General features: G+C 46.6%; 3 protein-coding genes across 3 annotated transcripts in view; 2 read left to right on the top strand and 1 right to left on the bottom strand.

Annotated features, from left to right (window-relative positions):
* Positions 1–321: 321 nt before the first annotated feature.
* LOC138595700 (uncharacterized) lies at positions 322–3,895 on the top strand. The gene is made up of 4 exons (XM_069667067.1): positions 322–354; positions 541–3,641; positions 3,718–3,765; positions 3,840–3,895. The coding sequence occupies exons 1-4, from the start codon at positions 322–324 to the stop codon at positions 3,880–3,882; spliced, it is 3,225 nt and encodes a 1,074-aa protein (XP_069523168.1). The 3' UTR covers positions 3,883–3,895.
* Positions 3,896–5,305: 1,410 nt separating this feature from the next.
* emc9 (ER membrane protein complex subunit 9) lies at positions 5,306–8,928 on the top strand. The gene is made up of 6 exons (XM_069666865.1): positions 5,306–5,456; positions 5,727–5,929; positions 6,972–7,048; positions 7,186–7,255; positions 7,510–7,604; positions 8,474–8,928. Exons 2-6 carry the CDS (start codon positions 5,735–5,737, stop codon positions 8,652–8,654), a joined length of 618 nt encoding a protein of 205 aa, XP_069522966.1. The 5' UTR covers positions 5,306–5,456; positions 5,727–5,734; the 3' UTR covers positions 8,655–8,928.
* Positions 8,701–11,240, bottom strand: part of LOC138595699 (E3 ubiquitin-protein ligase RNF31-like) — a 35,091-nt gene continuing 32,551 nt past the window's right edge. The window contains exon 33 of the mRNA XM_069667066.1: positions 8,701–11,034. Within this exon, the coding sequence (XP_069523167.1) occupies positions 10,870–11,034 (165 nt within the window). The 3' untranslated portion in view covers positions 8,701–10,869. The remainder of the gene's footprint in view (positions 11,035–11,240) is intronic.

The following is an 11,240-nucleotide window of genomic DNA, read 5'->3' as shown; positions in this document are numbered from 1 at the left end:
TGGTTCAGATTTGTGATTTGGTAGGAGCTGACAGAAGTGACTGAGCTTGCTGCTTCACTGGCCTACAACTGAGGCTGGAACCATGGGGTTTCTATTAAAGTAAGTAAATTTGTATTTCTCTTCAATTGTGTAACTTGTATAAAACATGTAGTAACTTGGGTTTCTTGTGTAGATGGTTGCTCTTTTCCTTGCTAGCCGTGGGATGCCATCAAGCAAGTGGTAAGTTCAGTCAATTTGTGAAACCTTTTAGTTAGTTGTAAGTTTACTAAAGTGTTTGCTCAACAGCTTTCAGTACTGGGTCTACTAAGACGTATGGAGACGATGTTGCAGTGGCAGTCTATGAGCCGCATTCAAGTAGCTCTAATACTGGAGATGTGTTTTCAAGAAGCACTGGGACACTTGGTGGTGATGCTTCAACATCAAATGCAAATGAGGCAAGTAGCTGCAATACACTATCTAAAATACCAGCATAATGCTGAAACGGCAATGAAAAGACTTGTTGCCAGATTTTAAGTATACATTAACTTTCTTCTAACACAGGTAGCAGAGACTGCATATCAGCCCCAGCAGCTTCAAGTACCTACCTACCAGAAACCACAGGTGCCACAACAACCACAGGTGCCCCAGCAGCCTAGCTATCTGCCCCAGCAGCATGTGCAGCAGGTTCCTCAGAAGCTTAGCTACCTGCCCCAGCAGCCAGTCTTCCCACCCAAGCAGGTGCCCCAGCAGCCTCAGGTTCCCCAGCAGCCAGTCTTCCCACCCAAGCAGGTGCCCCAGCAGCCTCAGGTTCCCCAGCAGCCAGTCTTCCCACCCAAGCAGGTGCCCCAGCAGCCTCAGGTTCCCCAGCAGCCAGTCTTCCCACCCAAGCAGGTTCCCCAGCAGCCTCAGGTTCCTCAGCAGCCAGTCTTCCCACCCAAGCAGGTTCCCCAGCAGCCTGTCTTCCCAAGCAGGCAATGGCCCCAGCTTCCCCAGCAGCCAGTCTTCCCACCCAAGCAGGTTCCCCAGCAGCCTCAGGTTCCTCAGCAGCCTGTCTTTCCACCGAAGCAGGTGCCCCAGCAGCCTCAGGTTCCCCAGCAGCCTGTCTTCCCAAGCAGGCAATGGCCCCAGCTTCCCCAGCAGCCAGTCTTGCCACCCAAGCAGGTGCCCCAGCAGCCTCAGGTTCCTCAGCAGCCTGTCTTCCCACCCAAGCAGCTTCCCCAGCTTCCCCAGCTTCCCCAGCAGCCAGTCTTCCCACCCAAGCAGGTGCCCCAGCAGCCTCAGGTTCCCCAGCAGCCTGTCTTCCCAAGCAGACAATGGCCCCAGCTTCCCCAGCAGCCAGTCTTGCCACCCAAGCAGGTGCCCCAGCAGCCTCAGGTTCCTCAGCAGCCTGTCTTCCCACCCAAGCAGCTTCCCCAGCTTCCCCAGCAGCCAGTCTTCCCACCCAAGCAGGTGCCCCAGCAGCCTCAGGTTCCCCAGCAGCCTGTCTTCCCACCCAAGCAGGTGCCCCAGCAGCCTCAGGTTCCCCAGCAGCCAGTCTTCCCACCCAAGCAATGGGCCCAGCTTCCCCAGCAGCCAGTCTTTCCACCCAAGCAGCGGCCCCAGCTTCCCCAGCAGCCAGTCTTTCCACCCAAGCAGCGGCCCCAGCTTCCCCAGCAGCCAGTCTTTCCACCCAAGCAGCGGCCCCAGCTTCCCCAGCAGCCAGTCTTTCCACCCAAGCAGCGGCCCCAGCTTCCCCAGCAGCCAGTCTTTCCACCCAAGCAGCGGCCCCAGCTTCCCCAGCAGCCAGTCTTTCCACCCAAGCAGCGGCCCCAGCTTCCCCAGCAGCCAGTCTTTCCACCCAAGCAGCGGCCCCAGCTTCCCCAGCAGCCAGTCTTTCCACCCAAGCAGCGGCCCCAGTGGCCCCAGCAACCCAAAAAGCCTGTCTTCCCACCCAAGCAATGGGCCCAGCTTCCACAGCAGCCTAAGGTGCCTAGTTACCAACCCCAGCAAACCAAAAAGCCTGTCTTCCCACCCAAGCAGCAGCCCCAGCAGCCTCAGGTTCCCCAGCAGCCTGTCTTCCCACCCAAGCAGCGGCCCCAGCTTCCCCAGCAGCCTAAGGTGCCTAGTTACCAACCCCAGCAAACCAAAATGCCTGTCTTCCTACCCAAGCAGCGGCCCCAGCAGCCTAAGGTGCCTAGTTACCAACCCCAGCAAACCAAAATGCCTGTCTTCCTACCCAAGCAGTGGCCCCAGTGGCCTCAGGTTCCCCAGCAGCCTGTCTTCCCACCCAAGCAGGTGCCCCAGCAGCCTCAGATTCCCCAGCAACCCAAAAAGCCTGTCTTCCCACCCAAACAGCGGCCCCAGCTACCCAAGCAGCGGCCCCAGCTTCCCCAGCAGCCAGTCTTCCCACCCAAGCAGCAGCCCCAGCAGCCAGTCTTCCCGCCCAAGCAGCGGCCCCAGCTTCCCCAGCAGCCCCAGCAGCCAGTCTTCCCATCCAAGCAGCAGCTTAAGGTGCCTCGTTACCAACCCAAAAAGCCTTTCTTCCCACCCAAGCAATGGCCCCAGCTTCCCCAGCAGCCAGTCTTCCCACCCAAGCAGCGGCCCCAGCTTCCTCAGCAGCCTGTCTTCCCACCCAAGCAGCGGCCCCAGCTTCCCCAGCAGCCAGTCTTCCCACCCAAGCAGGTGCCTCAGCAGCCTCAGGTTCCTCAGCAGCCCCAGCAGCCTGTCTTCCCACCTAAGCAGGTGCCCCAGCAGCCCCAGGTTCCTCAGCAGCCTGTCTTCCCACCTAAGCAGGTGCCCCAGCAGCCCCAGGTTCCTCAGCAGCCTGTCTTCCCACCTAAGCAGGTGCCCCAGCAGCCAGTCCTCCCACCCAAGCAGGTTCCTCAGCAGCCAGTCTTCCCACCTAAGCAGGTCCCCCAGCAACCAGTCTTCCCACCCAAGCAGGTGCCTCAGCAGCCTCAGGTTCCTCAGCAGCCCCAGCAGCCAGTCTTCCCACCTAAGCAGGTGCCCCAGCAGCCCCAGGTTCCCCAGCAACCAGTCCTCCCACCCAAGCAGGTTCACCAGCAGCCCCAGGTTCCTCAGCAGCCAGTCTTTCCACCCAAGCAGGTGCCCCAGCAGCCCCAGGTTCCTCAGCAGCCTGTCTTCCCACCTAAGCAGGTACCCCAGCAGCCCCAGCTTCCCCAGCAACCAATCTTTCCACCTAAGCAGGTTCCTCAGCAGCCCCAGCAGCCTGTCTTCCCACCCAAGCAGGTGCCTCAGCAGCCTCAGGTTCCTCAGCAGCCCCAGCAGCCTGTCTTCCCACCCAAGCAGGTGCCCCAGCAGCCCCAGCTTCCCCAGCAACCAATCTTTCCACCTAAGCAGGTGACTCAGCAGCCTCAGGTTCCTCAGCAGCCCCAGCAGCCTGTCTTCCCACCTAAGCAGGTACCCCAGCAGCCCCAGCTTCCCCAGCAACCAATCTTTCCACCTAAGCAGGTGCCTCAGCAGCCTCAGGTTCCTCAGCAGCCCCAGCAGCCTGTCTTCCCACCCAAGCAGGTGCCCCAGCAGCCTCAGGTTCCTCAGCAGCCCCAGCAGCCCCAGCTTCCCCAGCAACCAATCTTTCCATCCAAGCAGGTTCCTCAGCAGTCAGTCTACAATGGTTATCCAACTTCTACCCAAGATATCAGTTCCCAAATTGAATCAGATGGGTAAGATTTGACTCCTGGCACTTGTTGGTAAATCAACAGAATCTGTACTAATTTGGCCAACTTCAATTTCTTCAAGGTACGGGAGTAATGATTTCATCGGTAATGGAGAGGAACGATGGTCCGGGTATGCATTATATTCAAATTAATGGAAAGTTTAAAATGATGATGAACATACCTAATCATTTATCTTTGTTTTAGGCACTACAACACTGAAGATGCTTCAAAGACTGCTTTCAACTGAATCATTTTGACTTGTCATTGAATAAAAAAACCTTGTATTCTATAATGTCTTGATGTTTCTTGACTTCTGTTACACTTTTTGCCAACAGTATCTTGAGGTTGGTTTATTCTTACTTCAATTCTACAAGTGTAATTTCTGCAATAGGGCAACAAATGTATTTCTCCATAGTTTCAAAGTTTTGCATTGTTTAAAAACATGCATTCAATAATGCCCTTGTATCTAAATGTTGGGATAGTGTAGCCTGCTCAGGTGATATGGGTTGCATACATTAATAAAGCAAAACTGACTGCTCCAATGCCATGCACCTAAACAGGATTTTAAAGTGCCATGTTTCAGCAAGTTTTGGCTTTGTTTTCAAATAACTTGTGTAATCCTGACAAGCTAAAATGCAATTTAATTAAATGAGGAATAGAGTCAAGAACTCTACTGCTTCAAACCTGCTTTAGTTTTCCCATTCTCAGAAAAAATTCAGGGACCCTCTTAAGTCAATCTTGGACCAAAGGTTGCTTTCATGACTCTTTTATTTATTTTTTGTGCAACTTCTATAAATCAACTTGCTGAAATATTTTGAATTTTCTCAGTTGTAATAGGTTGACGTTGGCAACATGATGCCATATTTAACTCGACAGCACCATCTGATGGAAACAATGGTCAAGGTATTCAGTTTTTCTCTAATTCATATAATGTAAATCCAGTTTTTCCTTTTTAGTAACTTTAAAAATGTCTTAATTTTCCTTAAGGAAATCTGTCAAGTCTGTGTACACAACTCCATAATTGTGCCAATGTGAAATGTCAAATACTTTATAAAAATTATGCTTAGATTTTTTCAGGTGTGCTTAACATCTTTAATGGTTTCTCATTAATTGAGACAAGTCTTACTGGTCTTTTTTTATGTTACTGTTGCTTTAACAGTTTTTTAATTGAAATATAAATTGTACAACAATATATGGCAAGTGAAACAACATCGGTAGTAGTCTGTTTCGAAAACGGAGAACGCAATGGAAACAAAATTGTAACCTTGTCAAAAAAATAAATAAACAAAAATAAAATAAGATAGCTAAGTGGTCTCTTCTAACTTTAAGGCACCAATATTGTTTTTTGCATTTTTCTTTTTCATATTCTTTACTTATTTGCAGTACAGTGCTAGTTCTCTCATAAAAACCACCCATAAGGATTTTTTATCAATATAATTTATTTTATTTTCTATTTGCTTCCGCTATCAGCAGACAATATTACAGGCTACACCCTCTCCACTAGGGGGAGGACTGTTGTAACATTTACGTATTATACAGCAGCCGAAGAAGAATGAAAAAAAATTGTCACATTCCTGCACCAATTGGATTACAAGAGATTGAGGTCTCGGCCAATCAGATTATTACATATAAGGTTTATGGGCGTGGCCACATGCAGCCTTTCAGACGCGTTATATGAGCTGTCAGATGAAACAGTTAGCCGTTACAGCCTCTCTGAAACCTTAAAACAGTTCAAAATCTAGATGAATTGATAGATTTAAGTGCCAGAAAATACTTATCTGTTTGTTGAAGCTACGCTTACTGTATAAAATCTATCTTCAGGTGAGTCTTCATTCAACTCTGCCTGGTTTGCTAGTATGCTAATGCTAATATATATTGCAGAAACAACAGTCGGCGAACTGGTTAATTAAGCTAGTTACAATCAGTGAGAAAACATCATTTTCTACTGATTTTTTTTTTGTAAAACTTGTGTTACGAAATACGACTACTTAAATCTGTTTGGGAAAACCGTCATTATCGTTCTTATGTGATCCTTTAGTACATTTAACCTATGCCTGGACGTCAGTTTTAGTTGCTTTGTCTGCTTCCCAGTGGTCATCATGGGCGAGGTGGAGCTGTCCTGTCGGGCATATGTGAAGATGTACCTTCACTCCTGTCTGTTCCCGAGGTGCAGCATCAACGGGCTGCTGTTGTCGTCCTCGTCGGCGGGCGGGGCTGTGTGTGTGACGGACTGTGTACCGCTGCTTCACTCCCACCTGTCCCTGGCTCCCATCACTCAGCTGGCCCTCACACAGGTAGGACTGCTGCTGATGGCTGTAGTGCAAAGTTAGGTGTCCTCACTGTTTGTTGAAACAAAGTTATAGTCTAAATTAGAAGCTACAACTAGCTGCTGGTATGGGTAATCCCAAATTCATGCCTCTCTTGTATGACCATCACATTTGAGTCACAGAGCAAAGCATGTAGTTTTTCTTAAAAAGGATAAAACCCCTAAAGGATTTTTAGCATGCATAGCTGCACAGTTGTAACTATGACATGTCCTTTTTGCAGAGAAAATATCTGCAATAGGGCTGCAACTCGGTTATCTTTCACCTTTCATCAGTGGTTAATCTGCAGGTTATTTAAATGATTTACCAGTAATTTATTAAACTTTTTGTCCATATAAAATGTAAAATAAATTTAATAAAAGCTCATCATTATTTCCAAGAGCCCAAAGTGACATCTTCAAATAGTTCTTTCACAGTCTAACAGTCTTAAACCTAAATGCTCTTCATGTGAGAGGCTGTGTCACTACAGGCTGTGATGGTTATGAATATAAAAATACTTATTTTTATTAACTGTTGTGCAGTATCACTTCACTTCTCAACAGGTGCAATACTTCTTTAGGATACACTGATTTACTTACTAATTTTATATGCCCTTTATTGTAATGTTGCAGTATCCACTTTGCTGCTGTAACACTGTAAATGTCCCCGTTGTGGCACGAATAAAGGATTATCTCATCTTATCTTATAAAAGTGGAAATGGTAACTTTTTGAATTTTGGCATTTTAGAGCTGACGAGCACAAAAAGAAACACACCTGAAGGTATCTGTTTCAGTAGAAAACCCTGCTGTTTTCTGCATTAAAAAGCCCCAGACACTGAGCTATATCTGCCTTAACTTCAGCCTAAATTGAGAGGGACTGATTCACTTATAGACTGTTTGCAAACAAGAAAGAAAAGGCCTTTTTGCCTGTACCTTGTGCCGACTGCAAAGAAAGCTTCCCTGGGCTGTGGAGAGTGACTTGTCAGCCATCAGCATACCAAGTCTTTGAACGACGGCCTGTTCTCTTGTTTCAGGTGGATGTGTGGTGTTCACAGACTCAGCAGAGGATAGTGGGTTACTATCAGGCCAACGCCTGCGCATCAGATAGTAGGTGAGTTCGAAACGTCTCCTCACACCAGTTAAACCAGAACATTATTAGATGTTTAAGATGTTTCCTAAAACTTTTCTGTCTTTACGCAATAAACACAACTTTTTGTTGAATCTTTCTTCATCTTCTGAACCCGACAGCCCGACACCGGTGGCAATGAAGATAGCCGATAAGATTGCTGAGCAGTTTGACAACGCAGTTTTGTTAATGGTAAGAATAACTGATGCTGTATTGTTTTTACTGCCCCCTAGTGCTGAATCAACACAGTGATCAATCAGTTTAATATTTGTAAGATACTCTTGCATTTCCCTTTTTAATATCACCAAAATTAACAATTTTATTAGGTTGCATTTTTAAGATATATCATTTTGAATTTGTCAGTTTTTATATTTAATCAATGAATAAACAGATGATTTTTGCTTTTCGTCTAATCAAAGTGATTATTGTTTCTCTCTGCTCCACAGCTCGATGGCGGTAAGATGTCTCCAGAGTATCGGGTTCCTCCCATCGTGATGTACGAGCGCAAAGATTCAAGATGGACGCTCAAAGACAAACACACGTAAGAGAAATTCCAAATTCCAGTGTCTCTATTAGTCACTGTTAGGTCAAAAGGTCAAGTGCATCCACACGTAAGAAACACTAGACTACAAAAAACAAGGGGGAAATTCCTGAAAGTAAGCCCTTAAAAATAGAGAATAACAAGAGCAGGGATGTCTACCTGCTGCCTGTCGTCTCCTGGTGTTAAACACCAGAGGGATGTAGTGCTCGTTTGTTTCCTGTGTCATTAAATGGACAAGGACTCTACCCCTACCTACACACTGACTTTACACTTACTTTTCTTCTTCCCGTAGTTAACACTTCCCCCGTTCACACCGACTTACCGCCTTCGTTAACATCAACCCTTGCGCTACGTTTACCCCGACTCTACCCCTCCTTCTTCTTCATAAACACAATTCTTTTGGCCTTTGCCTTTATTCCAAAGGACGGTGAAGAGTTACAGAAAACATGGGGAGGAAAGAGTGGGGGTGATGCACCAAAGGGCCGAGGGTTGGAGTGGAACCTGGGGCTGATGCAGTGAGCAGTTTGCCTCTGTATATGGGGTGCATGTTAATGTTAAAATGAAACGTTAAAGCCAGTGACAAGTACCATTTCAATTTTCAAAAGTTGTGATGTCAAAGATCTCTGTTTCGTTCTCTTTGGCGGCACCTATGGTGATAAACAGTTATTGCCAGAGCGCACGTCCCAGATATCCAGACAGTGTCGCATGTGTGACGTCCACAGTTGGCTCCGGTTGTAACTCTTGATTTTCCTGGCTGACGGACGGTTAACTTCATCTTAATCCCTGCGTTAACCATGAACTGACTCTGCCCCTACATTAACGCCAGCACTACCTCACGTCAACAGTAACCTCTTTCTCTCTCGGCTCAGGATAATGCTGCGACAGTGGGAGGAGACCCGGGAGATAGCCGGCCAGATGCTGGACTCTGGTGACCACGCGCTGCTGGTGGATTTTGACAGCCACTTGGACGACATAACAAAGGACTGGACCAATCAGAAACTGAACACCAAGATAGCAGAGCTCGCCTCGCCGGCCAACGGGAGCATGTAGACGCAGGAGCGGCGTCAATTTGTACTAGATTCATTAATGTTCTGACCCGACATCACCGTCATGTAATGTTTCTAAGCTAACACAGCCACACAGAGTTTAGGAATATGTTCACTTTAATGCATTTAGTTGACTGAACATGGACATAACAGACATGCATAAATAACAAAATATTTACAGTTTGGTAAATCTCTGCTGTCTCCCACCTCCCCCTCCCTCCCCCCTCAGAGTGTGCCTTGTGGCTCAGCCCAACACCCTGTTGAATTAAATGAAAAAAGTGTGATTTCTGGTCCCCTTTTTCCTTGCATTGCTGTATTATAGTTAACAATATGTTCATCAAGCTATAAGGGGTTAACAAAACAACAGGAAGCCTTTTATAATACAAAACTCCTGCAGTAAGAACTCATTCGTTCAAGCTCAAAATGTTTGGTGGTGAAAACACAGTTATCGCCTTTTACTTTGACCGCCCCTGTTCAGCACTTAAAGGCAGTACTGAAACATTTAACAGGTATTATACGAAGATGCATTTTAAAATCCAACATTTAAAATCCACTTACAGCTGCAAACAACTACACTTTAGTGTTTCAAGTGTTTTTACACTGCTTATCGGTGCTGAATGAGGGGGCGGAAGTAAAACATCACCTCTTGAATTTAGAGCGTCCTGCGACAGATGCACCAAAAAACAGGCATTAAACGTGCTACTTTGTACCTCCATATGCTGCATTTAAATGCTCAGACTGCCTTGTAAATCTGAAACACACTGCTATGTGAGTATTAACATAACTTGCTTGTGTAGCTGCCTTTTTCGTAGCACCGCCTGACTTCCTGGCACATTTATCGCACGCTCAATCGGTCAAGAGGAAACGTCTAAAAACTGCTGTTTTCCCCACAAAAACATCTGATGGGGACGTTTCACCTCCGACAGCATCAGCAGGTGTTTTTACTGCAGGATTTCTGTACCAAAAGGTGAGATGTTTGTACTCGCCTTTCACATCTGAGACGACGAGTTTAACAGTGAAACATTTAAAATGTCAAAAGCAGAGTCAGAAGTGGGGTTGACTTTCACAACAACACGACAACGACAAACTAGATACGGACTACTTTAGAGTTTGATTTGAGCCGAGGTTAAAAAAGTGGTGTAAATTACTGTAGAAACAACTTAAACTGCTGCTCTGAACAGCTCCTACTTTTATAATGGTGTGTTTCCCTTTTATTTATAATTGCATCAAACCGGACAATCCTATCAGGGTGCAACATGAACACCACTTTCATCAGTGCAAAGGACAGGCTGCAAACCTTTCTAGCTTTTTACCCCTTAAAACAACGTCTAATGTATCTGCGACCTCTGTTACAGGTCGCAGGTTCACAGATTGAAACCAGGTTAACCCACCACGTTCCTTTAGGATTATTACGCCTCTGTTAACGTTCTGTAAAGTGCACGGAGGCTGAATGGTGAAGTCGTTCCGCCTCTGAGCCGGCATCAGAGGCGTGATGCCGTATGTGTAAACCACAGAGCCAGTTGTTTCATTTGGATGCTTCCTACGGCCTACATCCCCCTAAATGATCCAGTTATTCACAAGGAAAAAGGCAAAGATGTTATGGTTTTACTAAGCAGAGAGCTCTCCTGTCCAGCCAGCTCTGCAGACACGATCAGATTTCCAGAGGAAGACTAAAGCTGCTAGTAATTATTTCTGGAGCTAATAATCTAATAATCGTCTATAAAATGTTACAAAACAGTGAAAAAAATTGCATGAAATTTTGCTTTTCTGACTGTGACAAAGACTAACTGCAGATAATCACATTTTAGAGGCTGGAACCAGAGCGTGGTTCGTCTTTTCGTGTAGAAATACGACAGAAACATCCAAATATCTGCTGCGTCTGTCGAAACGTGGCAGCTCTGAAGCCGACGCTCAGTGTTGGAATACATTTAGTGTTTTCAGTACACCGATTAATTCACTCACAGAACACGACTGCCAAAGTCCAATATTTCAGTTTGCTGTTTGATATGATTTGTGGTGAGCCGTCTGCTAGTGCTGAGCGATTAAAAACAGGAGAATTAGGGGCTTTTATTTTGCAATTAATCAGTGCTCTTAATTTGATCATAAGACTCTTAGACGGTGCATTTACTTGGTGACACGACGCTCAGCTCTGTTTACTCTTATTTGGTGCCAACGGGTTGGAAGTGGGTGGAAAAGTCTCTTATTTTGAAACAAAGTGCTCAGACGGACCCGCAGGTGAGGGTCTCGGGCGTCGGCGAGGGCAGCGAGACCAGGTTGAGAGTGACCTCTCCCAGCGGAGACTGACTGGCCAGAGACTGGAGGAAGCTGATGGAGTTGAAGATGGACTGAGACTGGACCTGCTGCTCGGCCCAGGGTAACGTGATCTGCAGAGGACAGGAGGCGAAACAGGAGGTAAAGGTGTTATTATTGTTCATGTTGAGGACTGTAACCTGAAGCTTTAGTTCTTCGAAGGTTCTCTGCACAATGCCAGTTGGAACGTTTTGGATCAATCACTAATAAATTAACAGCAATAGATGTAGTTGTAAGTTGTAATCTCTAAGGTCTCAGTTTCGTTCTCTTGGGCGCCACT

Source organism: Semicossyphus pulcher, unplaced genomic scaffold (assembly GCF_022749685.1).
Source record: "Semicossyphus pulcher isolate SPU_LCO1_2020_fin unplaced genomic scaffold, fSemPul1.0.p SCAF_18, whole genome shotgun sequence".
NCBI classification, from domain to species: Eukaryota; Metazoa; Chordata; class Actinopteri; order Labriformes; family Labridae; genus Semicossyphus; species Semicossyphus pulcher.
Note: the sequence above shows the minus strand (reverse complement) of the source record. Positions and strands in the feature narration are given on the sequence as shown.

What these genes read in the sequence shown, in the direction of transcription:
- LOC138595700 (XM_069667067.1), top strand. Translation starts at nt 322, where the DNA reads ATGTTGCAGTGGCAGTCTATGAGCCGCATTCAA. An exon ending in AGTCTATGAGCCGCATTCAA is followed by an intron (nt 355 to 540) that starts GTAGCTCTAATA and finishes CTTCTAACACAG; the next exon opens with GTAGCAGAGACTGCATATCA. An exon ending in TCCCAAATTGAATCAGATGG is followed by an intron (nt 3,642 to 3,717) that starts GTAAGATTTGAC and finishes AATTTCTTCAAG; the next exon opens with GTACGGGAGTAATGATTTCA.
- emc9 (XM_069666865.1), top strand. Translation starts at nt 5,735, where the DNA reads ATGGGCGAGGTGGAGCTGTCCTGTCGGGCATATGTGAAGATGTACCTT. An exon ending in CTCAGCTGGCCCTCACACAG is followed by an intron (nt 5,930 to 6,971) that starts GTAGGACTGCTG and finishes CTCTTGTTTCAG; the next exon opens with GTGGATGTGTGGTGTTCACA. An exon ending in ACAACGCAGTTTTGTTAATG is followed by an intron (nt 7,256 to 7,509) that starts GTAAGAATAACT and finishes TCTGCTCCACAG; the next exon opens with CTCGATGGCGGTAAGATGTC.